The following is a 27,672-nucleotide window of genomic DNA, read 5'->3' as shown; positions in this document are numbered from 1 at the left end:
AGACAGGGCAGAACAACAATAGACCATTGCTTCGTACTAGCACATCTCATTGACAAATATGTCAACAAAACACGTGGGATTCTATACGCAGCATTTATTGACCTAAAGGCGGCCTTTGACTCGATTTCACGAATCAAACTCTGGGCGAAACTCAATGCTACCAACATTGACAAAAGATTACTATTCCTGATAAAAAGCCTATACAAAGACTCCAAGTTATATGTAAGAGCCTCAGTAAATGGGCAACTAATTGGCCCTGTACCAGCCACCAAAGGAGTCAAGCAGGGTTGCATTCTAGCCCCAGCCTTATTTAACTTATATATCAATGACATGGTCAAACACCTAACATCCCCAGAGTTCCATGCCCCCAAACTGGCCGAAAAATCAATTTCAATGCTCCTCTATGCGGACGATGCGGTTCTCTTATCACGAACTAAAGTAGGCCTCAAAAGGCTACTAAGAGAATTCTCAGCTTACTGCAGGAGAGATCAATTGGTAGTTAATCACCAAAAAACTAAAGTCATGGTCTTCGCTAGGAGACACAGACATCACAGATGGGAGATGGACAATCAGCCAATAGAACAGGTCAAAATTTTCAAATACCTCGGAGTAGTTTTCCAGTCAACAGGGGCCTGGGAGGCCCACCATAAATATGCTAGGGAAAAAGCATCTCAGAGCGTCAAAATACTGTCTCGCTTTTACTTTACGAAGGGGGGCAGACATATCCCAGCAGCTTTGGATGTCTTTCAAGGAAAACCCTTGGCACAACTACTCTACGGGGCCCAAATCTGGACAGGAAATCATTGCCGCACACTCGAAACGGTCCAGTCTAAATTCCTAAGACAGATTCTAGCCGTTCCATCATGCGTACCAAATGCGGCCCTACGGCTGGAGACCGGCCTCCTCTCCGTCGAGACCCGGACCTGGATAAGAACATTCAACTATTGGCTTCGTTTAAATTTAAACCCATCCGGACTATTACCTCTAGTAGCACGAGACGCTCATAGAAGTCGGTGGTCCAAAGCAGTGCATCAAAAACTACTTACATGTGGCCTACAAGCACAGCATCTCCTGAAAGTGGGTCTCCCCAAGGCAAAAACCATTATCGAACAGCGCTTGAAGGATATTGAGCAGCAGAATAATCTGGCCTATATTAAGAAATTTAGTGCCTGGTACGCTTATCTGCCCCCCTCCCATTTTGATTTTCGGGCACCTTATTTGTCTACCTTAACCATTCCAAAACTTAGGCGGGCCTTTACACTGGCCAGACTAAATATGTTACCGTCAGCCGTTCTCGAAGGTAGATATCAAAAAATCCCATTTGAGAATCGGCTCTGCCCCTGTGGAGCTGGCTACGTAGAGACGGCGTCACACGTTCTCTTGTCTTGCTCCCTATATAAAGATCTCAGGGACGAGACCATCACGCCGCTCCTATCGGCCATCCCCGGCCGCTCTTGCGAAGCCAAATTGTGCTCACTTCTAGCCGATCAGAACAGCTTGACAACAGAGAAGGTTGCCAATTTTATCGAGAGAGCAATGAGATTGAGAGCTGGTATCTGAATGATATCAGCGTGGTCACCCGGATTCCTCGCCTGGGTTTTTATGATTATTATCATTATGTTTTATTACTATTATTTTATTACTATTATTTTATTACTGCCAAGTTTTAAGTACTGAGATTATTAATTTACCTAGGGTTTTAATAGGTCACAAGATTTTAATTATATTTGTAATGTACTTCTGTTGGTGTTTGTCCTTTGATGCTATGGCCTGTTGGCTATGCAAATAAAGTTTTATTCTATTCGTTTCATGTACACAGGACATTCTGATTATGAGAAAAAGTGCTTTAGACATACTCTGACATTTCCTAATCTATACAGTGGTTGTTACTTTATGAAAGTGAGTAGAAGCATGTGTGTTGCAGAGGATGTGACTCCAGTCCCTGGGTTTTAGGTGTTTTATGATTAAAGGTAAAGGGACCCCTGACCATTAGGTCCAGTCGTGGCCAACTCTGGGGTTGCGGCGCTCATCTCGTTTTATTGGCCGAGGGAGCCGGCATACAGCTTCCGGGTCATGTGGCCAGCATGACTAAGCCACTTGTGGCGAACCAGAGCAGCGCACGGAAACGCTGTTTACCTTCCCGCCGGAGTGGTACCTATTTATCTACTTTCACTTCATGCTTTCGAACTGCTAGGTTGGCAGGAGCAGGGACCGAGCAACGGGAGCTTCGATTGCGGAGATTCGGTCCGCTGACCTTCTGATCGGCAGGCCCTAGGCTCTGTGGTTTAACCCACAGCGCCACCCGTGTCCCTGTTTTATGATTGGTAATTCTTATTTTAAAATTTTTCAACTGCCTTGGGTGCCTTGGCAAAAAGTTGGTATGTAAATCCAATAAATAAATATATCTGTTAGGAAGAATAAGTATTATATAATAACTGGAGTAGTAATCTGTGACATTCTTACTGTAAACAATTATATAGGTAAAAGTACCAGAGATCAGGGCCAAGTGAGATGAGGAAGTTGCCTCCGGTAGCAGATTTAAACCTGAGGAGGGTGCCTCGTGCCACCCTCCTCCACTGCATCCCGCACTGATTGCAGTGGCAGTGGTGGCCGTAGGGCAGAGCAGGAGGCGGCTGTGGTGTGCTCCTTGGGCCTGGATCTGCTTCCTGAAGCAACTGCCCCTCTCTGGCCTCCTTTTCACTTTTCTGTTCCTGGGGTGTCGCCATGTGGGAAGCAGGGTGGCGAGTGGAGGGAGTGGCAGTGATTTGGGCTGGGGGTGTGTGTGCCTCAAGCGACAAGTGTATTATTTTGCTGCCTCATTTAGTCCATTGTTCCTCTGATGCTTCTGTAGCGTGTTTAACCTGTGTGGCTACAAGAGGAAAACCCACAGATTCCTCCACGTGGGGACTCTAGAATTGCTCCCCAAACTTTGTTTATGATAGTATGTGGCTTATGAATTGGTAGTGAAATTGAGTGACTGCTGCAATTTTAAATTAATTATACCACATAAAGTCATGCTCAGAGTAGACCCACTGAAATTAATGGATTTAAGTTGCAGCAAAGTCATAGGATATCATCCAATGTTACTAAAACAGTAGGTGATAATCAACTAAGTCACACTCAAAATAGACCCATTGGTTTCAGCTGTCTACTGTAAGTATGAGAAACACAGAATACATAGTCTTTATTTTCTATGGACTCTAATGTAGTTAATATATTTTGTTACACTACAGACTGAAGAAGTAAAATGTCAAGACATTTCTAATTCCTTAGGTGACCAGTTTATAAATAAAATAAATTTTAATTCTGAACAATACTTTTTTTAGGTGTTACGTGGTCTGTCACTAAATTACATAGTGTCTTCTGCTTAAGAGGAGGAATTTTATTTATTTTGTTTATTTAGTACAAGTCAACAGACTTGTTCGTGGTATAATCTGATAGTAGCTTCTTAAAAAAAAACACACTTTACCTTTGCTAACATATAATGAATGATAGAGGACTAGGTCTGATGAGACCAAGGCCTCCAACAAGCTCACTTTCAGATCCGTGACCTGAATGAAGAACAAACAGTTCTGTCATAAAATTGTTTCATTGTGTGCTGTACCTTGTCCTGTTTAGCTGTGTGTAGAAGGAGGACTGGCTAGGATCAGCTCTGTATTTTCAATCCACATCAAGGCTTCAGTACCATAGGATTTTTGTTTTTATTTCCAATAGGAAATACAAAATTCTCAAGGGAACACTAGTACACATCCAGTATACACATGATGAAAGCTATACTCCTTTGTCAGATCAAGAAGTAGGTCAAGAGCAAGTGACAGGAGTTTATTTTATGTATTTATCTGATGCATATCTACTTTGCCTTTCAGGACACGCCACCTTACAGAAAAATATAAAAATATATAAAAACTCAAAAGACAGCACTACTGTAAAATAAGATTTCAAATATAAAAATCAGCAGCAGTTTCATTTCTCCCCAGCACAATTTGATACAGAATACTGTCCGCCGCAGTTAAATGTTTTTCCAGCACGACAAATTAATTAAACATAGACTGGGTTTTTTTAAATAGAAATGTTTTCAACTTCAAAGCAACGATAAGGTCTTCTGTGGGGAGAGAAATGTGGGGCCTCCATTGAAAAGGTAATGTCCCTCATGCCAACCAATCAGCAAGAAATGTAAAGTAAAACATTATAGAAGCTTATGAAAGCATTGTGTTTTAGCGGTACCTGTGAAAATTGTCACTTTAATGTCATTTCCCTATGATTTTTACAGGTCACAATGATTACATGTGTCCTGCTACTAACCAGTGCACTATTGACAAGAACAGGAGGAAAAGTTGCCAGGCTTGTAGGCTCCGAAAATGTTATGAAGTTGGAATGATGAAAGGTGGTATGTATCCAACCATGTACAAATGTTTCTTAATTAATTCATCTCCATTGTGTAATACACAGTTCTTAAGGAGAGTGGCAATTAATTTTATGAAATTGAAGTTTTAAAGAGAAAACAAAGGACTAGGTTTTTAGAATTCATTTACTTCTATAAATCATGGTCAAGACTACTAATGAATTTTATGTTATCCTGTAATATCCTAGACAGGAACTGAAGTGCAAGAAGCAGACAAATCTTAGTTTCTCAATTTTAAGTTTGCACTTAAAAAAAGTAATCACAACAATTAATTAGCATGTTAGTGTACATTTCTTCTAGTATACACATTCTTATGCAATCTTACCTAATGTACTTATTTTTCAATGACTATTCCTAATAGCAATGCATGTTTTTGTGTTATTTTCACTAATATATGAATTAATATGCATTTGCCCCCTTAAAATACACATGGGGGGTGGCGGATCTGCATCACAAAATTTAGAGTTTGTGCATTGTTTCAGGAAGAGCAAAATAGGAAGTTTTATATTGAAATGTGATTGGAACTAAATTTATTCCGCAATTCTGTACTGAAGGCTTCAATCCACTTTTAGATGGACAAGTGTTCTTGATCAAAAGCAGTTTTAAAAGAATAGTCATGAATGTAATGGAAATTAGTATGGACTTCTGGCCAGTTCATACAATCCTTTGAATTTTAGTTGAACTGTGGCACATAGCAGCTGCCTACTTGTATTGAATGGAAATTTGTTTGTGTTCAGAAACAATTGAGTTGATTGAATAATCAACTGCTGAGCTGCAACATGTCCGTTCTGACAAAAAATGGGTCATTAGGGGAGTAAAATACTAAGCACATTATTTTACAGTACATAATGAGGTGATTACAGTAAACCAGTTCACTGATTTTTTCAATCAATCAACTTGGAAAACACAGGAATGAGCTAATGAGTAGTACCTGCTTATCTGCAACATATTGCAATATATGTTGTAGGTATTTCTCATCCATATGTTGTTTCATTTGCATATTTAATAAAATATCACACAGTAAAAATTATATATATATTTGCAACAACTTTTCCATTATGGCTGGATGCCAGACTATATTATACGAGTGATCAATATTCATTAATTGCAAGGCAAGGTTTTCCAGGTTCTGGCTAGTACCATTCTAGGTGCTGTTAATAAATAGGTTAGTACTTAATTGGTCAATATATAAACTACATAAATTAAGTAAGCCTTACTTAGCCTTAGCCTTTCCTTGCTTCTATTTCACAGTATTATATTTTTTGTATTTTTGTAACATTTCCCCCTAAAAGGATGCACCTAATAGCAAAACATCACACAGAGCCATCATAACTGGGGGGGGGGGGGTGAGGAGTGCAGTAGAGGGTGACCCACTATTTCTAAAGCTCTACCACCTTGCTTCATAATGATTATATTGATGCAAATGTGAAGAATTTTACTCCCCTCTGTTCTACTTCAGAACAGTTTACTGACATATCGGACCTTCTCTTGATCTTGCCGCTTGTTTTCAATTATACTCTGATGACAATTTAATATACGCCAAAGGAAAAGCAGATGATTATTAAAGGAATTCTCAGAACCAAAGAGGAAATAATTTTTTAATGCATCATCTGGAATCATTCCAAGAATTCTAATTTGCCTTGCAATTATCTTGAATGCAACGTTATACTCTACTAAAAATAGTACTTGGTGAATGAGGAAGAAAAATACTCAAGCTGTAGGAAACTATTTGTTTTGTATCTGAAGTGGATGTCTATAATATTTTCAAAACAAACTGTCCTGTACCAACGTAAAAATGTACAGTTATTAGTACTTGTGTATTTAAAGAACCAATTAACTAAAAGGACACTGCCAAAATACTTATAGTTCAGAAGTCTTTTCATGCTCTGTAAATACAAAGAGTGTGCTGGTTGTTTAAACATACATCATAATATTGCCTGTATCCTATTACTACACCAGAAGTGCTATTTACACCTAACACACACCAAATATGCAGCTGGATGATAAATCACACCTATCCTTTCTGCTCCTAATTATGTCATTGCTGTCCTCACCCTGCTTGACTCAAGCTACTCTTTTCAAATCAGAAGAGCAGACTAGCTCAACATTTGTTAGGTATTAAAAGAGATTTGGAAGGGCCATACCTCAGTGCTATTATAAAGATTGCCCAGATGGATAGTCCAGTTCTTCTGTTCATCTTATAACATTGCAGAGAGACCATGCTTCTTGGATATGAAGGCTCACTTGGGATTTGTGAATGTAGTATATGTGCAAAGCAGCGATATAACAAGGACAACCATGTTCAACAATATGTATTGGGCAGCAAGAGGCAAGCAGATGCTGGCATGTAATGGATTATTCTTTCGTCGCAGTCTTTTTACACCTTAACTTCCAAAATAAATTGAGCACCCTTATGTCTTGTACATGAAGCGCATACTTGTGCATGAAGGAGACACTGAAGTTGCTCACCTGCTGATGTCCACTGGGTGACATTGTGCAGTCAAATAGCCAACCCATCTTCAAAGTGGTTGTTCAACAGGAGTTAATTTCATCCCCCCCCCAACACATATATCCCACCTTTCTAGGGAAGGTGGCTTACAAATAAAAATGTAAATCACAAAATTCAAATAAGCAGCAATAAGGTGCTCTAAGGGAAGCCGATGAGGAACCTAGTGGTAGATTGGAATAGTCACTTCTGCTCTTCTTGCATTGTTCCAAGAAAAAAGAAAGATAGATCAAGGGATGTTCCTCCCGGTTAGCCAGGAAAAAACAGATCTGTGCAGGCAAAAAAGATATGCTTGATTGTGATGGGTTGGAGGGGGGAGTAGCACACAGTTTCTGGCAAACAATGTATTCTTATATTTATGTTTCTACACAAATAGAACATATCCATTTATGTTCCATCATTGAACAAATCATCACAAACAGAAAATCCTTTTTCATATCCTGTTGGGATCTCATAATTTTTGGCAACATGTAAATTTCAAATACAGTGGCACCTTGGTTTGCATACATTTTGGATTACAAACCTGGAAGTGCGTGTCCTGGTTTGCAACCTTTTTTTTTTATAACCCATTTTTTGGGGGATTATGAACAAAATTTTTTTGGAGGCCCCATTGGCGAAAATGTGCCTTGGGTTACAACCTGTTTTGGTTTACAAACGGACCTCCGGAACAGATTATGGTTGTAAACCAAGGTACCACTGTACAGTATTGCTTGAAATAAGATTATGCCACATGGGCAATTCCAGTTAACATTGGCAGGAACAAATAGTGACATTTAATCTCTAGTACAAGGAAGTAAAGAGAAAGTGCTATTTTGATTTGTTAAAGTATGTGATGAGTCATATAGCGTGTGTGTGTTGTTTCACGGCCTTTAGCAGAGCCTTGTAAAGTGATCCTTGAAAGATTAGTTTTCTCTAGTCTTGATAAGCAGCTGATTCTCGTCCAAGAATTCTGCTACTCAGCATCAGTTTTGTTTTGTGCCTTCACTTCTGAATAAGGACCATAGTTCACAAATTATGAATTAATTTCTTGCTGTTTTTCTGCCTTTTCTTTCTGAGGAATAGAAACATGACTAACAAGAGTTTTCACCTGTGATACTTTGGTCTCTGAATTGTTATCCTTTGTCCCTGCACTCACAATGCCTAGTTATGCACCTCCCCTATTTACATTTTCATCAGTTTTATCATTGTCATCCCAAGGGCATTGCCGTGGGGGGGAGGGGGGCAAAAAAAGGTGCTAGTTTTTAAGAAGTTTGTTGCAACCACAAATACCAGAGTTTAAAAGTTTGGCAGGGTTTTTAAATTTTTAAAAAGACACCCAATTTTATTCCCTTTTATATTTTGCATGCTGATCGCAGCATCTGGGCTTGATGAGGCATGTGACCCTCACCTCTTCCAAGCCTACTCCAGCTGAGGAATCACATCCTTCCTCCCAGAGCTAGCAAGCCCCACCTGGGCTCAGGAGCTGGGCTGTGGGCCCTTGCCTGCCTCAGCCTCCTAGAGTGCCACTCTTGCTGCTCCCTGCACCTCAGGGCCCACCATGTTCATGGAGACAGGGGCCTCTCTGGCACTGGTGGTGGGTCCTGCTGCTCTGGTTCCTGTGCATTGACCTTTGTCCCCTCGCCATCCTCCATCACCCTGTGAGTACTTCCTTCCCCACCCCCTGCTCGCCTCAGTGTGTCCCAATCCCAGCTACCCTTCGCCAGGATCCTCTTCCCCATCGTTCTACCAGTTCATGACAATGAGCTCCACAGCTTTAGAAGCAAACCTTAACAAATTTTGACAGATTTTTGTTGTTGTTGTCCTGGATGGTCTGCTATTAGTAGTGAGGGCACAGTAAAATGGAGGTGCTAAGCAATAATGCAGCTCTGCAGCAGTAACTGGAATCTGCCTTCAGGCATACATTTCAGAGCACATAATGTAGGAGAGCTCTAGATAGATGCTGGGCGGTTTGTAAGAGTGGCTAGCAACATAGAAGGGTTGTGTTTATTCACTCAGGTTGAGTCTAGATAGGTGAATTAGCCTTACATTGCAGGCTCCCGGGAGACAGCGGATCTCATAACTGTTGCCACTCATTCTGCTTAATCTCTTTGCTCCTTCAGGAGGCTGCTAGGTTCAGGAGAAATGTTTGTATGCTGATTAAACAATTATCTTTTATCTCGCCAATTTAGAAAGTGGTGCAGACCTCGGCAGGTAAATAGCTTAAAACGCCACACCAAGCTATGTGATGCGACAATAAGAATAAAATAAAATGTTCTCTTGAAAATAAATTAAATAATTCTATTAGTGTTGTGTAAACATTTAGACTACCCTTTTAGACTGAGGGCCCTCCATATGCATTGCCTGTTACATTGTCACCTGCTTCTTTGTATGCCACTTGCACAGAAGATTATGCTCAAAAGGGCCTATGAGTTAATCAAATGTGCAGTATTGGCCCAGACCTTCCAAAATTATTAATAATGACAATAATAACGACAATTTAGATTAGGAAAGGCAGGCTTTAGAATGAGATAAATCAGCTTCTAAACCAGGAGATAAATGAAGAAAAAAATGTCTCTTCATCTCAAGGTTGTGGGTTTGAGCACCATCTTGGGCAAAAAGATTCCTGCATTGCAGGGGGTTGGACTAATTGACCTTCCAGTACTGCGATTATATGATTCTAACATGTCGCTATAAGGTAAAGGTAAAGGTAAAGGTACCCCTGCCCGTATGGGCCAGTCGTGTCCGACTCTAGGGTTGTGCGCTCATCTCACTTAAGAGGCCGGGAGCCAGCGCTGTCTGCTGGGACCGGAAGACGGGAGCTCACCCCGCCGCGGGGATTTGAACTGCTGACCATACATTTGGCAAGTCCTAGGCATTGAGGTTGTACCCACAGCGCCACCTGCGTCCCTAACATGTTGCTATAATTTTGCCCAAAAATATACAGTGGTACCTCTGGTTACGTACTTAATTCGTTTCAGAGGTCCGTTCTTAACCTGAAACACCACTTTAGCTAATGGGGCCTCCTGCTGCTGCTGCCCGATTTCTGTTCTTATCCTGAAGCAAAGTTCTTAACCCCCAGGTACTATTTCTGGGTTAGCGGAGTCTGTAACCTGAAGTGTATGTAACCTGAAGCATATGTAACCCGAGGTACCACTGTATAAACCCATAGCAAAGATTTTTATGTATTCTATACGCTTCAGGTTACACACTCCGCTAACCCAGAAGTAGTGCTTCAGGATAAGAACAGAAATCGGGCTCTGGCGGCGCGGCAGCAGCAGGAGGCCCCATTAGCTAAAGTGGTGCTTCAGGTTAAGAACAGTTTCAGGTTAAGAACGGATCTCTGGAACAAATTAAGTACTTAACCCAAGGTACCACTGTATTTTAAAAGTATATTTGAACTACAACAGAAAGAAAATATGCATATTAGTCATAAATTAAATAATTAAATAATTGTTCTAATTATTTTAAAATCCCAGCAGTTTAAAGTAGCAGCAGAAATTAACTCCAAAAAGAAAGAAAAGGGAAAAAAAGAGATGCTAGAAGGCAAGCATAAAATTCATGAAAACCTCATCGCAAATTAAATAAAGCTAGTAAAATAAGCTCATCTAAATTAATTAAGGATGACTTTGTTAAAGTTATTAATTGGACTCAGTTTTTCCAAATTTATATTTTATTGACAGTGTGATCCTGTATATCCATTGAGATAAATGGGGCTGTATCCCAGGGTTTATATTATATTGGAACCTGGTTATAGGATTGGTACCTATACTGAGTAGACCTATACATAGGGTTGTACTGGTAGATGTGAGTTTTAGGACACAGTTTCACAAAGGCTGGAATCCTAAACACACACTGACAATTGTGTAAGTACCATTGAACCCAATGTGACTTGTGCCAGAGTAGACATGATGGAATTGCACTGCAAAGGAAGAAGTAGTAGTTGCAGCTGAAATACTGCATTAATAACTTCAGTAATAGTTTTCTCAAAATGTACTGCTGTAGCACACTACATTGCATGGGTATAAAACTGGCATTGGAGCTTGCCAGTGCCAACACTTTCCTGCCCCATAACTGTAATATAAAAGATTGAATGCTGACATTTATTATCTCTTGGGCCAAATCCCTCACAATAACTTTCACATAAAGTGCACTGTGGGCGGCTACTGGAAAAAAAACAAACATTTATTCCATTGTGTTGTGGCATGTTTGCTTGCTGCCTTCCACCTCCCACTGGGAATCCCAGCCAGATGGGTAGAGTATTAATAAAAGTATTATTACTACTACTAGTATTATTATCATCATCATTATTATCACTACTACTACTACCACTACTACTTTGACTGACCTAGCATAGACACTTGTAGATTGGCTCTTGTTTTAATCCTGCAGGTGGCTTCTACAGAGGATTACATGTGCAGAACAAAGGTAGCATATGTCCAGTGCCCTTCAGAACACAGAATAGCAAAATTTATCAATTTGTGAAGTGTGAGTGACAGGTAGTCATCCCATTTAGCATACACAGGAAACAGTACTGTGCATGTTGCCTTCTGTAACCTATATTGTCTTCAGTCCCATCCATGTCAAACATGAACAAAAATGAAAATACATATTGTGCTACCTGATATTTTAGGTAGTATAGAGGGCATGGTAGTTTTGGGAAATAGTTTTCGAGGGAAAAAAGATATATCCCATGGTGCCTCAGCCAAAATATTCCACTTCAGGCACAAACACACATCGAGTAGCAATATTTGGATCAATGCACAAACACAGCTGGAGGGAGGGAAATTTAAGATTGAGGCTTCTTAAAAATGGTTTCCTTGTGTGCTTTATGCTCTAAACAGCACAATGGAAAGTTGATTTATAAGCCTGCGTCACATTGACTGGCTTGTGCCAGACCAGACAATTTGAGATCAAATTGATGGCTGAAAGATTCTTTTAGAAGGCTGCAGTTGGTAATTTTTATATTCCCCTCCCCCATGACTTATATATTTGTCCACTTGACATATATAGAGGATAGCAAGAAAATATCTTACATTTTTGCAAGAAAGTACTTGTGTTCTGCACCACCTAGAATCCAGACAAGTGCATGCGTAACAGATTGTGAATCTCACTTTGGATTTCCCCATTAGGTTTGTTACTAGATGTTTGGGGAGTAGGGCTACAGGTACATGGTCGTTTTTGTGCCAGCCAACCTGGCTTGCTCCCCCCCCCCTCCAAGTATTTATTTTGAAACAAATATTAGATTACTCTATGCAGGCAATAATTGAAACGTGTAATTTGAGGTGTTGGTAATACATTATGTTGCCTTATTCTACAATATAAGATTTGTCGAGACCAGACCTTTGTGTAGATATATTAAATATGGGAGGGACTATAACTCAGAACATCTGCAAGAACAGTACAGCCAATGGAAATTCCAGATTCCACTTAGAGCCAAGTAAGTTTTGTGCCACCTAGTGACTAAACTGTATAAGAACACTGTCCACAAACACTGGGTTCCTCTTAAGTTTTATTGTTAGTAGATCCATTGAAATCAATCAACATGTTTATGTTAGGTCCATTACTTTTAGTAGGTCTCAGTAAAACCCATTCTTTGCTTGGCCCCTCTTCAGCTGGGGGGTGGGGGGCTTCCATTAGTCAAGGGCAGATGCTATGATGCAGGAGGGTCTGGGACTATACTAAAAGGGTGCCTATTGGAAGCAGAACTCAATGCTGTCACATTGTAAGCTGCTTTCAGAACTAAAAAGCCATTTCCCTTCCCCGGGGAAATGGAGTTGCGGGCTGGACATGATCCTGCCCCATGTAGCTAGCCCCCGCGTCTTAGGGAGTCCCCCCCTGCACCCTAGGCTGACCAGTCCAGTTGGCCAGGGGGCATGGCACACAGCATTTAAACTGCCCGCATGCGGGAACTTGCTCCTTTTCTCTGGTTCTTGCTCGCGCAGTTCTCCCTCCCTCCCTAAGATTAGGCTCTTAATCCTTTGACCTTGCTATGGACCTTGGTTGGTCGCCTGTTGAAGGGGCCTGGTAGGAATTGTTTCCACTTGACAAATTGGTACCAGCCATTTGGTTTTCTTGCCTACCTTGTAGCAAATTGTCACAACTTTGTAAGGTTTGGCGGTTAGGCATTGGAGTATTCGGTTGGAGGTGAAGGGAGGTAGTGACCATCACCTACTCCTCCTATTTCAAGGGTATTCCTATTTCAAGGAATCTGCGGGGCGTGGACCCATCCAAAGCCCAGGTGGGGGCTAGGGCCATGGCACGACTCCTGTCAGTGACCCTGGGGGAGTTCCTAGTTGATTTACATCACAGGGCTCCCCCTACTGGTGGTTAACCCTTCTGAGACTTCCTGCAGGCGGGCAGGAGTCAGATATAGTTGGTTCGGTTCTAGTGCCTAAGCCAATACCACTCACATTCTGTAACCAATAAAGTTGTGACCTTTTCAGCTCAGCCCATTAACCAAAATTTTGGTGTCAAGTGTCCTTATTCCAACATAGGGGGAGGGTTCGAGGCCTTGCCACGCAATGAGTTTTTCAGAGTTCTTGTCCACTGCTTCCAGGCACCCCTGCATAATACCACCTCAGAGGGCTTTCCTGATCTGAGGGGTGCCTTGATAATAGAACTAAGCATGATTCTCCCACTCCTCGTGTTCCTTTTAACCTTCCCAATGCCAACAACTTCAACTGAATCTGAGGGAATTGTTTTTGTGTTGCTGCCAGGCTCAGGCACTCGGTTGAGATTCCTGCATTGCAGGGAGTTGGACTAGATTTCCCCTCAGGGTCCTTTCCAACTCTATAATTCTATGACTTTATGATAAAAAAAAGTGAGCATAGAAATAAGGAAGATTATTTATTGCCTCTACACTGACTGGCAGGAGCTCTTCCGGGGTTTCATACAAGAGTGTATTACAGCCCTGCCAGGAGATGCCAAGGACAGAACCTGGGACTGGCTGCATGCCTTTGCTACACATTGTGTGGCAGGGAAGAAGATATAGCACCACAGCACTGTAAGTAATACAGATGACTGAGCAACTCTGTGATGGATTTCCACATGAATTTATTTCCACTTGCTGCCTATATTAGGCCTCTGTCATTTATCAAAGCCCTCACAAGTCTATAAGATAAAGTGACCCACTAAAATAATGTCATTCATTCATTCATTCATTCATTCCATAATTCATTTATTGAGTGACTACCTGTCCTTCACCAAAAAGTCTCATGTTTTAGCCATATTTTGCTTGTATTTGTTTTTAAATTGTGTATGTGTTTCCCACCCTGGACTCCATCAGGAGGAAAGGCAGGGTGTAAATTCAATAAATAATAGTAATGAAGCAGGAATTAAATAATTTTGGATTTTTCAGCATGTGGTAAATGCCTGTCACTTGAAAAATCTATCGAGTGAAAATTTTCACTTGAACAAGATAGCTGTCTGAAAGGATCTTTTCTTTGAGTCCTGCAGCTGTCTGCTAAATGTTAGACGGAAACGTGTAATAGAAGATGTCTTCCCCACACCTATCTCTGCTCTTAGTATAAGAGAAAAAGTGGCAGCTGGTCACATCTTGATTCACCCTTGTCTTCTCATGGCTTTATACAGATGTTATTTTCTTCAAATGGCCCTTTTCTTTTTTGGCACCATCATTTATATAATAAAGATACTTGGAAAGTTTCTGATAAATACAGATGTATAGTCTTCAGAAACTTTTATTATTTATTTATGTAGCATGGTCAGTACGCAGGTTGCCTTACACAGCATAAAAGGGCAGATTCCCTTCCTTGTTATCATTCATTTCTACATATTCAAAATTAGGCTGCTCTTGCATCCACTAAATATGATTTTTCATGGGCTAATGGTGCTAGGAATATGATGTATACACAAAAAGTATCAGGTGTAATGACAATTATTATACAACAAACCAACAACACCAAAAACTGGTCAATTTTACTAGAATAGGTATATAACCTCATAAACCTACTAAACAATAAGCAAACTAAAGTGCAGTCTGCATAACCAAGTCTGGAGATACTCATAAACATAGAATGAACTAATGTCTCTCTCTTTATGCAGTAAGTATTACATTACACAGCTGGAGCAAACAAAATGTTCTTCAAATAGCCATTCACTGGATGCACAAAGCCACATATGTAGAAGAAGAAGAGTTTGGATTTGATATCCCGCCTTTCACTCCCTTTAAGGAGTCTCAAAGCGGCTAACATTCTCCTTTCCCTTCCTCCCCCACAACAAACACTCTGTGAGGTGAGTGGGGCTGAGAGACTTCAGAGAAGTGTGACTAGCCCAAGGTCACCCAGCAGCTGCATGTGGAGGAGCGGGGAATCGAACCCGGTTCCCCAGATTACGAGACTACCGCTCTTAACCACTACACCACACTGGCAGCCCACACATATGTAGGAGCGGTAGCGAGAAAGCGTTCTTCAAATAGTCATTTGCTGGAAGCGCTAAGCAATATATGTATGCGCGGTTGCAGGAAAACAACTCCTCACTACTTCCATGGTGAAAATGGTACAAATAGTCAAATAGGACCAAACAGAGACCTGTTGTCTGCATATTATCCAGGTTTCGCAGCAAGCTTCATTAGTCAATAGTGCTAAATAATACAAAATGGCATTCCTGTTACAATAAATGAAAGACCATAAAATATATGCAATACCATCTTATGTTGTGTCTTACTTAATCACTCAACACGGTTCTCGCAAGACAGAAGATCATACGAAATGCTCACAGTCACAGTGAATATGGTAACAAACATTTAAATACATTTCAGGTGCATGGAATCAATCATCACATTTGTACATTGTTAAAGGTACAGTAACGCTTCTCTGTTACTGCTAAACAAACAAAGGCACAAAAATTAATTTATATATAACATCCAAGGTCAAATTCGGTATTCAAACCTTTTGGAAACAAGATTCCTAATTGAAATATTAATTTGTACTCTTTTTGTAACAAGGCTCTTCGTACATCAACAGATCTAAAGGGTAGCTTTTTAAAAGTCCACAGAATGAAAAAACTCAGGTCATTTTCAATGTGAGCCTCTTGCTGGAAATGCTGGACTAACGGGGCGTCTAGACAAGCATTGCGTATTTTGGACCTGTGCTCAGAAATTCTGGTCCTGGTTGCACGAGTAGTACTACCTACATGTAGAATATGATCCCTGGAGGCATCTTTTCTATCTGTTCAAAAAGAACTCACTTTTTTTTGTTATTGTCCCTGTCTCCATTTCCGTATTTATTTTTTCTTTTCAGTGAGGCAATTTTCTCTTTTAAGGCCCATCTTCAATTGAGTGCATTTTAGTGGGTACTTGGTATTTTTTTTGGTTTGGTTTGGTTTTGCTTGAGAGCAGGTGATTTAACTTTAAATGTGAATGGTTTTGGCTAGGTATGGCTTCTGCTGTAACAAAGCTCAGGTTGTTATATCAGTTCTACAGTTGCCTTGTTGCAGAACACAGAACGCTGTTGGCTTGAATGGAAACTAAAATGGAACAAACCCAATGAGCAAAGGATATGATTGGAGGAAGGGGGTAGCACAAATGGCATGCTGCTGTTGTTTTTGTAGATGAATAATAATCAGGGGTGATGGGAATTGTAGTCCCACAACATCTGGAGTGTGACTTCTTCCCCAACTCTAGCCAAGCTTTTAAAGCAAAGCATTTGTTTTACACTGGGCAAATAGTTGCTTCTGTGCCATTCATCCAATAGCTTTAATCACAGAAGATGAAGATTTAAATATTTTAAGAGTAGCAAAATTACCATCTATAACATTTATTTATTTTTATTTTAGACTTTTTATTTTTTGTGATGAGCTTTGGTAACATTTTTATTGTAGTAGTTAAAATTTGTATCTACTTACAGGAAACAAATAATGTATTGTTTGTGAGTTTTGAATAATTCTGAATCGATTCAGTTCATTTTCTGGTTTTTCTTTTGTTTTTTATTGTATTTTGAATTCCAGCGCTCTGTTTTTGTATAGGAGTCATATATGAACCTTCTAGCTTCATAGTCAGCTAAGTTCTAACATAGCTTTTAGGCTGTGGTTAACACTTAGCTCCAAAAGTGAATCATTCAAATGCTAGCCTAGTAGACCCCCCCCCCTTTAGGAATTTGTGTCTTGTCTGCTGCTCATGTTATATTCCTTTTTTTTTGTACCGGGTACTCATGATAAAATTTGATAAGCAGAAAAAAATGGAGGCATTCAAGGTTCTTTCCCCCCAAAGAGAAAAGTGCATTTACTCCCTTTTTGTTCAAGAGAATTAATAATGATCTCTCTTTGTTTCTTCTCCTTCTATGGGATAAGAACTAGTAAGAAAAAAACCTATAAATCTCTTATGAGCAGTGATGCATCTACAGGTTTAAAAAAACCTTTGTCTCTGTAGGTCAGAACATTTCTAGCTGCTGATGTAAGAAAGACAGAATGCATAAAATTAATCTTTTTTAAATTCTCAGTTCTAGTGCCCATAGCTGTCTTGAGAAAATTTCTATCAAGTGGATAAGTATTTGCAACTTGTTGTTTGGAAGAATATACTGGGAGATAAATGCGCCAAAGACATTTATACTGTAAGGAATAGTTGGTTTTCTTGTCAGAGATGAGTAATTAGATGCTGGTTCCCAAAATACAGGCTGATACATGCACATGGAGTTTCACACCAAGTTTCAAGGATGCTGTGGCAGTCAAGAGCCAGCCTTGATGGGCCTTGCCATGCCCACCCCACCCAGGTGCTGACACTAGGCTTCTTGTCACTGCCACCACCATCTGCCTCTTTCTGCCTGTGGCTCCATTGACTCTAGCTGCACCACTGATTAGATGAATAAATTGGCATTGGAGAGAATTGGCCCCAGAGTTCAGAACCTCATAATAGCATCAGGTTCTGCATATGCAGGCTTTCTAACTCAGTTCAAAAGAGAAGATTGCCCATAAGTCCATCCTTTTGTGTGCAGAACAGCTTTGTCCATTTAAATGTTAAATCATGGTTTAATGCTCTATTGATGTGATTCCACGAGCCTGAGCAAAGTGTCAGGCTCACACGTTCCCTTCTCTCGCCTCTAGTCTACTACTTGGCCAGCTTTTCATCAAGCAATGATTAGTTTTAAAAGACACCTTCATCATCCATGGTTTGAAGTTGGTTTGTTTAGAAACTAACCAGTGCTTGTTGTAAACCAGGATCTCGGGTTCATACATAATGTTAAGATGAGATCCTTTGAAAGTGAAAGTAAAACACAACAAAAGTTATCCTGACCGTGCAAGAAGAGGGGACGGGGAGCTAGGGAACCTTCAAACCTGACATTTTGCTCTGGCTCATGGAGCTCATTCATACAAGAAATAGCTTAGTTGGCTAGGCCAATAGCCATGACAAATCTATAAAAGTTGTACAGTATTTTAGCTTCTTGGAGTTCTAAGATAGCCCACAAATGTTTAAACACATAAGCAAGAAGTCAGACATGCACATCTGCACTTTGTTTTTAAACAATCACATGATTCTTCAGAGTAAAGACACATGCAATTAGTAACTGACATAATGCAGGATACAAACAATTTACAAGGCAAATAACTATGTGAAAGTTCTTGCCCTTCATTCATATGCTTGCCTATTCTGTTTTCATAGACCAAACCAGTATCATATTAATTGTGAGCCATGTGGCAGAATTCAAGAAGCTTCTGATTGTGTTGTCCCTATTAGTTTGCTAGTTAGATTTGTCAGATGGTAAAGTTTTGCCACAAGTTTTGCTGTTTCTGATGATAGGCTTCTTCAGGCATGTTGTCTTTAAAATAAAGGATCAGGTGGCAAGTATGGATTTGCAGAACCTCTTTACCTGGAAACAATTATTTGAAGAGTTGGAAAGTTGACAACGTGCATAAATTGCAATGAAATAATCCAACCTTTTTAAATTCATTCAATTACATGTCACTCAATACATAGAGATATTCACAATGTAGAACAGTTCTTTCCAACCTTAGAAGACATTTTTTCCAGAGGAGATATAGGTGGAAGCAGCACCACAAACTTCAAGCCTCATTGTCAGATTTAAACTGAAACCTTTAAGTCAAGTTTTATTGGCTTGGGATTGATTAAATTATTAGAGTGTTTTGTACAGAGTGAAGTCAATGCTTAAACAGAGACGTCCACCCACACCTTGCCTTTTATGTGGTAATTACAGTTTCCCAGGTGGCAGACCGTTTGTTTGAAACTTCCATCAAGCAGTGGCTCTTTTTATCCTTTTCTTTTTCATCGCATTGGTACATTGCTAGTAGTATGCCAAACATTTCTTCTGCAGTTTTCCTTGGCTATTCTCCATCAATTAATGTGAAAACAAATTACATTCAAGAATGATGAAAGGCAAAGGAATCTTTTGGTGAAATTTTGGTGGAGTTTTTGTTGTTGTTGTTGCATTTCTCTTCATTTGTTAGATTTTCAAGTATGTATGTATGTATGTATGTATGTATGTATAAATAAATAAATAAATAAATAAGAAAAATAAGGGAGAAGGAAAAAATAAAAGACAATAAAATAAAGAAAATAATGATGATGATGTATAAACAATACTACTACTATTAAAAATTATTTCCCATCCATTCACAGTGTAGCTTAGTGCATAGCATGGCTTACCCTGGGGCAGAAAATTGGATTCATTGGCATTTGCATAATTCCCAGCCTGGCTATTGAATAGTGCTGTGTTCAAAAAAGAGGGAATTATATTAACTGAATTTTTATATTCCCTCTAGGAATTCGGAAGGACCGCAGAGGAGGCCGTATAATGAAGCACAAACGCCAAAAAGAGGAACAAGACAACAAGAATTCAGGGATTGTTGCCGAGAGAAGGAGCCCAAATCTCTGGCCAAGTCCTTTGATGATCAAGCATAACAAAAAGAACAGTCCAGCCCTGTCCCTGACTGCAGATCAGATGGTCAGTGCCTTACTAGAGGCTGAACCACCTGTTGTCTATTCAGAATATGACCCTGGCAGGCCTTTCAATGAAGCTTCTATGATGACACTGTTGACCAACCTGGCTGACAGAGAACTGGTGCATATGATCAACTGGGCCAAAAGAGTTCCAGGTAAGAATATTAGTAAAGGATGTTTGAACAGCTGTTCATACCTCAAGACAAACTGTTGACTAGATTCTGCTTATGCAAATGTGTCTGAAAGTTTGGAGAAACATTACTTCTTTTCTCCGTTCACCCACACAATTATCTCACTACATTCAGTGGCATTAACTTGTTCTTTTCTAGAATTGCTATAGCTGGTATAAGCAGAAAGGTTTGATAAAGAAATAGTTGCCAGTTTCTGTTTGATGATCTCATGGATGACATATGTAATCATGGCAGTTCATAGTACAGTGGTGCCTTGCAAGACGAAATTAGTCCGTTCCGCGAGTCTCTTTGTCTAGCGGTTTTTTCGTCTTGCGAAGCAACCCTATTAGCGGATTAGCGCTATTAGCGGTTTAGCGGCTATTAGCGGCTATTAAAGGCTTAAGGGATTAGCGGATTAGCTGCTAAAAGGCTATTAGCAGCTTAGCGCCTTAGAAAAAGGGGGTGGGGAGCGAAAAAAAATCGCAAGACATTTTTGTCTTGCGAAGCAAGCCCATAGAGAAATTCGTCCTGCGAAGCGCATTGAAAAACGGAAAACCCTTTCGTCTAGCGGGTTTTCCGTCCTGCGAGGCATTCGTCTTGCAGGACACCACTGTAGCATGAAATGTTTGTTCCCACATCTTCAGGCTAAATTTGGGCTATTCTATCTTAACTAAAAGTGATTTAAGGTCTATAAAAAGGTACCATATTGCAAATCCTGAAGTATTGATTTAAACAACTGATGTGCAGCAGAATGTGCAAAACTAAGGAATGGCTGGAACACTTGGTTTATCACTGTAGGCCAACACTGTCCTTGTATAATCAAATAACACCTGAGCTTTCAGCCACTAGCCAAGAACTAGATATGATCTATCCCTGTGCACAATTTCATTCCCCCCCCCCCAGCTTTTTTCATCCAGCCTTGTACTCTCAAGATGTTTTTGACCACAGTTTCCATCACCTGTGCTTACTGGAAATAATGGGAGTTGGAATTCATACAACTCCCTTATGGCTTATAGAACAATAAAACAATGATAAAACTACAATTAACATGATATCAAACAATTAAGAACACATCTGCATAAAATGTAAAAACAGACTATTCTCAAAGATGATGCATGCTTCTGAAGAAAGTCTGGATCGTTAACAAAAATACGAAAAGTACGTAGAGATTTAGCTGAAATAGTAATTGTATCTATCATGAGGTTTTGTGGGTCACCAAGGGCCAAACTAGATGTGATTTTGATGTTGCACTGTGAATTCATTTATTTAAAATCTAAATAGCTGACATGCTGCCCTCCCTCCCCCAAAGCCAGACTGGGACCAAGGTGTGCGAAAGGGAGCCTTAACCCTTTGCCCCCACTCTGGCCCTGATTGTAATATCCACCCCAATTTACCTGCTTTGCAAATTGGGAAGGAAGCTCTTGCAAGGCACCAAGGAGAACATGCCTTTGATTGTGCATGGCTGGTGCAGGAAGGGACCCAATTTGAATCTGCAGTGCAGCAGATTCTCCCGTTCCACATTGACTATGCAAGCTTTTTCCTTAATCTGCTCTGTAACTCCAAACTGCTTGAAGCAAAAAACATCATGTCAAGTTTAGACCTGTGTGCATGTTCACACAAAAGAAAGTCCTGTTGAACTCCTAAATAACGATTGCAAGCATAGAGACTTGCTTGTGAGTAAACAGGGATGAAATTGTACAGTTAGTGATAATTATATTTTTACTGTCCTGAATCAATCATAACCTATAAAATGGAATGCTACTGTAGGCCATATCCATTATCCTGGTGATACTATAACCATTAACTGTGCAAAATGTCACCCCTCACCTAATATGTAAGGTAGGCAGGCATGCTTAATGTGATGGATAGTTAGCTGACAATTGTGGTTAGACACTGAGGTAACAGAACTAGTAGCTAATAGTACAGATACTGGCAAAGGCAGGGTTGATATTTTTTTCTTTTTTAATAAGAAGGTTGAAGTAGTTGGCATTGCTTTTAGTGGGCTGGGTTAATGATTTACACCCAGTACAGTAGCTGCATTATTTAATGATCCTAAAATGGTATATTGGGCATGCAGGCTTTGAAGTTTCAAGATGATTCATGGTGCTATGGTTATTTTGTGGTTTCCTGAAGCTTAAAGGATAAATACTTGGCACTGCATTTTTGTTTTAATGCCACTGAAGTTGCTGGCTTTCTTAAGGCATTGTTTTCTCATTTGACCTTAAAAGACTGTTTGTTAAATTAGGAACACTCTGTGAAGGACCAACAATAGGCACATTTCTTCTTCTTCTTCTTCTTCTTCTTCTTCTTCTTCTTCTTCTCTCTCTCTCTCCACCCCCTCTCCCTTACACCAAAATTCTTGGTTAATTTTGTGAAATTTATTTTCACAAATAGAAAATAAGAGATAATCCACACCATTCAAGTGTAATTATCTTCCATATACTGCTGAAAATATTATTGTTTGAAATTTAATCAGTCTCCCAAGTTCTGACCCAAGTGTGTAATTGCTTCCGCGCATGTTCAGACGCCAGAAATTGTGCCTGTGCAGAAGTGATTTTTGGCATCTGGACATGCGCAGACGTGATTTCCAGTATCTAAGCTTGCGCAGACACAATTTCAGGCACCGCTCGATGAGTCCCTGTGCCGCGCTGGTTTAGCATAGTGCGCGGGGGACTCTCCAAGCGGGCAGCTCGGTTCAGGGGTGGATTGTGGGCCAGTAAAACGGTCTTCATGGGACCCCAGGTCTAAACCACCTACAGAGGGAGATGGCAAAGCATGTATTGCAGCTACAGTTTTAAAACTTCTCTTATTTCATCTTGTCCGCTCTCTCTCTTAGCCTTCCTTCTGTGCTGGGATGCTCTTAAACCTGCAACTCTCCAGGGCAAATCATGGTCTCTAAAGAACTGACAGATAAACATTGGGGTAGTTTAGTTATTTCAGGGTGCAACACTGAATAAACACGTTTTTGTGTGTGAAGGTGTTTCCCCTTCTCCAATTCATGTTTAACCTTTATTCTCATGTTCTCCATTTTTCTTTCTCATATTCCAGTGCTTATGTATCTCTCTCCATTATGACAATTTTATTTGTGGTCTACATTTTACATTTCTTCTCAGTACTGTTCCCCGCCGCCCCCCGTATTGAAAATCTTGAGTCTAGGTTTCATTCACATTGGGGGGGGCTGAGCTGTGACCCTCCAAATGTTGCTAGACTCCCCTCATTTGCCCTCAGACAGTGTAGCCAGTAGTTAGGGATGATGGTGGTGAATTTATTTATTTATTTACATGCTGCCCACCTGACTGGGTTGCCCCAGCTACTCTTGGCAGCTTCCAACAAATTAAAACATCAAACACAGTAAAACGTCTAACATTAAAAATTTACCTATACAGGACAGGGCTGCCTTCAGATTTCTTCTAAAAGTCAGATAGCTGTTGATTTTCCTTTGTAGGTAGTTGTAATCAAACAACCTCTGGAGGGCCACAGTTTATAGTCACTGTTGCCTTGTATCTTTAGTTTTTCTGCTGTTCTGAGATTCATTTATTGTAGGAGCCGCCAACCTTTTTGGGCCCATAGACACATTTATAAGCAGGAGAAATTGCTATGAGCACCACACATTCTACAACTAAGCACATACCATATCCTGTTATGTTGGCTGCAACAGAATGCTCATGCATTCATATTTGGGACCCGCCTTCTAATTCTGGGGTGCCAGACATTGAATTTAGCATTTTAAAAATATAAACCATGTTAAAATATAATCCAGGATGGCTTCCAGATGAGGTAATTGCCTGGAGAGATGAACCATTAAAAGAGCACAAAGAAATGGGTGGTGCCCCATTAAGAAGGCCATTTACAGAGAAACTCTGGGCAGACAGCAAATGGAGAAAACCCCTCCATGGGGTAAGAAATAGCAGAGGAAAAGGCAAGAGTTTTCAGGTTGTATATATGTGTAAATAAACCATACACAGTGGTACCTTGGGTTAAGTACTTAATTTGTTCCGGAGGTCTGTTATTAACCTGAAACTGATCTTAACCTGAAGCAACACTTTAGCTAATAGGGCCTCCCGCTGCCGCCGGAGCACGATTTCTGTTCTCATCCTGAAGCAAAGTTCTTAACCCGAGGTACTATTTCTGGGTTAGTGGAGTCTGTAACCTGAAACGTCTGAAGCGTATGTAACCCGAGATACCACTGTATCATAAAGACACCATGGACTTCACTGCACCTCCTGGTCCAAAAGGACAGACAGACCTTCTCCAGTCTTCAGAGACTGGCTGGAGGTGAGGAGGCAGAAAAGCGTCCTCCTTTTCTTCTAGCAATGGCAGTTTTAATCTGAAATCTCAGGCTCAGTACTGCGCCCAGAGCTCAGAAACTGCTCACATTAATGAAATTCCCTGTCACAAAACGCAACTGGAACAATGGGAGTTTCGGACGCTGGTAACAATATATTGTTTAAACACTGAATTGTATCTGTATTTACCAATGAGACTGGTGAGAAATAAAGCCATTTGAAGGGTGTAGAAGAAAGAGAGAACAGGAAACATCAGCCACTGTAGGCAGAGTCCATTTATAATGTAAAGTAAGACAAGGTGGAATTGCTGATGCATTTAATGAGACCATAGTGAAAGGAACATTTGGGCACAGTGAGAGGCTATGTACCTGAGAAGTATTTATGTTTGTACAAATACACTGAATTTATTTCTGGCCAAAATAAGCAGTGAAAGTGTAAGCAGAATTACTGCTTTCTGTCAACATCCTCCAATTGTACAGGCTGGGGCTGTGAAATACTGAGTTAATATCTAACTTGCAGAAGCTGTTTCAGCACACATGAAGATAAATTTACTGTCTTTTCAGTCAAAGTTGCATACTCACTCTAGCTTTCCCACTGTTTAGGAAGCTGTAGTCTACGTTTACATCTACTTGGGTTTTCAAAGACTTGTTTTGAGGCATTTCACTCCACCATGGTGCTATTTAAAATAAATTCAAAATAGGTAACAGTACTACTACTAGGACCAACATCTCTGAGTATAAATATGTGCAGTGTTCTGTGTTATACGGAATTCCTCAACCCAATAAATCCCCTATCAGCTGAATGCTTGCACAACTACAAGTGATCCTAATAAGAGATAGCAGATTATCTATGTTTTACCCAGGCAACATACTCCAAGACCAGCTCCTTCAGGGCCAAATGGTTTAACAAAGGTGTGACCTAGAACGGCTAAGGATACTTCTTACTGATGGGAGTCATGACTACCCTGGTTAGCTTACCCTTATATGAAATGGATGATGAATGCATGAAGCAAACTCCTCCTGTCCTTGTGGGATCTCCCTGTGTTGTCCTGGGGGGGGGGGGGGATCTAAATCATTCAGGAATCCTCCACAAGTAGAGTAGGGCTCCTCCACTTCAGACCTTTCCTCTCAAATTCATGGATAGGGGCTGGAAAAGGGACAGCGGACGAGGGTGGGGAGCGGTTAGGCAGCTCCTTTACCTTCACAGATTGTTTCACCCTATAGGAAAGGCTGAAGTGTGCGAGTGTGTTTGTAACTTTGGATGCTCCTGAGGAGTGTAATGGCACTTGCCAATTTAGAATGGGAACTAGAATACCTCTTCTAAAGTGGTTGTGAATTTATTGGAAACACATTATTAATAATTTGGAAGGACTTTTATGAATTCGATTTGAAGATAAAATATAATAGCATTCCTAGTTATCTGTTACCACAACCCTTCACTGTTATTTGTACAACTGCGCACTGGGTGGACAATATTTACTGCCACATGGAAGTGGGAGGGAAGGTGCAGGATATCATGAGGTTACCTAGGCAGATGTAACAGTGAGAATAAGGAGGAAATAGAGTGTCATTTCAGTGGAAAACAAGCATTTAAGATTTGAACCTTATCCTGCAATATGCCAGTGTTCAGTGCTTCAGTTCCTGTATATTTTTCATGCAAAACATTGTATCTCATTAAAGAGATACAGATCATCTTACAATAGGACAGAAGGCATTGTAATGAACTTTAATGAGAGATGTTAATGTTTTGCTTCTCTTAAATAAGATAATGCATTTGTTTGGGTGACAAAATATGCAAATTATTTGTAGAGCTTTCTGGAGGAATAAGGATTTGCTCTCTCTCTGAATGTTTCACTGAAAAGCTAATTATCTAGAAGTCTTTCTTTAAAAACAACAGCAGCTACGAAATATCCTCCAACACAGTAGGATGGAAAGTCTGAAACTATGTAGATTTAAGTGTTTGTTTCCTTGAAAGTAAGTCATGCTGTGTCCAGTTGGATATGCTTCCAGTTAATTTCACATAGAATTTCATCTTTCATTTTAGCTTTCTGTTGGCTCAATTTTATAAGACACGCACAACAGCTCATTAGATTGGGCAGTAGACTCATAAAGACTGACTATTGGGAAGAGATGCTCTGCTGCTATTTTCCTTTTTCTCCGACACCCCTGTCGGGGGCATTTAATGAGGCATTGGCTTAAGTAAGAATGAGGAAGGCCTTTTTCCATTCCTCCCAAGCACCTGGTTGTTTAATGTCCTATAGACATCTCTGAACTATAGGAATCAAAGGCCATGGATCCTCATGACATATACTTACAGATTGTAGCCTTAATGTATGTACACATGGACATTAATGAGCATTATGTACCACTGTACCAGATCTCCTTTACTATTCTGCATATTAGTTGCAATCACATTAAAACAGCTTCCTACCATATCTCAGCCATATATTTGAGTTTCCTATTTGAAGACACCATAAAAGATGCATTTAGGTTAGCACATTTCCAAACCTGGGTCTGTTAGAGCTCAGCCTAACACTCAGTTTGACAGGCGACCATCAGTTACTGTGCTATATGACTTTCAGGGAACTGCACCACAACACTAGCCAGCAGTGAGGGGTCCTTCCCATAGAAATAGGACACCTTTGAGGGACAGGCCATTGCTCAGTGGATGAACACATGTAGCATTTCTACTTAACAGTTTCAGGCCTTGTATTCAAAATGCCTACCTCCTGCCTCTAGTCGCTTCCTTCTCTAGCTTGAACCTGCTCTAGCTTGCTGTAGCCCCAAGTTACTCCACTCCCATCCCCACTTCCTGCAGTCTCCCTGCGGCATGGAACTTGCTCCTGGAATGGATTTTTAACCCCTGATTGCTTGCTTACTCAGATCTTTCTCAGATCTCTACATTACCCTGGTACCAAGGGTATCTTTTACTGGAAGCTCTATTGCTTCACTGAGGAATCACTGTCAACCAATTTCCTTGCATTGCCAATCTTGTCCCTTTTTTACTTTGTGTGACAGCGCTGCACCACAGTTGATAAAGATGGTGCTTTAGGTATGGTGCAGGCCCATTCTACTGCACCAGAGCAACATTGCAGGATGGCACTGTACACCACAGAGTTTGACACTTGGATGTTGCAGCAATACTTAATTTCCATACAAAAGACTTACTGACTGGCACAGAGAACTATGCTGCTCTTGGTTTAGATGTAGATTTACAAAATTGTTTTTTGTTTTTTTTAAAGAAATAAGTGATCTTATGGCCTGATATGAGAACATTTCATTGAATTTTTAAAGAAATTATCTGTTTCCTGGTGGATTAATTTTGTCTCTTAACCATTTACATTCTCTAAATTTCAGGTCACTTGTTGCATTTTATTTTATTTTAGAACTTTCTATTACTCTTCCTTTTGCCCCTACATTCCA

The 27,672-nt window shown here is 40.2% G+C and overlaps 1 protein-coding gene and 1 long non-coding RNA gene across 19 annotated transcripts in view; one reads left to right on the top strand and one right to left on the bottom strand.

Annotated features, from left to right (window-relative positions):
* The window catches only part of LOC310675051, a 101,440-nt gene that overhangs the window by 17,386 nt on the left and 56,382 nt on the right, over positions 1 to 27,672 (bottom strand). Inside the window, exons 2-3 of one of the 5 annotated variants that reach the window (XR_014509895.1) lie at positions 25,228 to 25,298; positions 24,832 to 24,926 (exon numbers count right to left, since the gene is read on the bottom strand). The exons of 3 other annotated variants lie outside the window; for them this stretch is intronic. This is a non-coding gene — a long non-coding RNA (uncharacterized lncRNA). The remainder of the gene's footprint in view (positions 1 to 24,831; positions 24,927 to 25,227; positions 25,299 to 27,672) is intronic. One more of the 5 variants, XR_014509896.1, reaches the window with a different exon arrangement.
* Positions 1 to 27,672, top strand: part of ESR1 (estrogen receptor 1) — a 204,086-nt gene that overhangs the window by 136,912 nt on the left and 39,502 nt on the right. For all 14 annotated transcript variants that reach the window (XM_083434998.1, XM_083434996.1, XM_083434991.1 and 11 more), the window contains 2 exons: positions 4,271 to 4,387; positions 19,617 to 19,949. In XM_083434998.1, the coding sequence (XP_083291124.1) occupies positions 4,271 to 4,387; positions 19,617 to 19,949 (450 nt within the window). The remainder of the gene's footprint in view (positions 1 to 4,270; positions 4,388 to 19,616; positions 19,950 to 27,672) is intronic.

This window comes from Podarcis tiliguerta, assembly GCF_965153285.1.
Source record: "Podarcis tiliguerta genome assembly, chromosome: 3".
NCBI classification, from domain to species: domain Eukaryota; kingdom Metazoa; phylum Chordata; class Lepidosauria; order Squamata; family Lacertidae; genus Podarcis; species Podarcis tiliguerta.
Note: the sequence above shows the minus strand (reverse complement) of the source record. Positions and strands in the feature narration are given on the sequence as shown.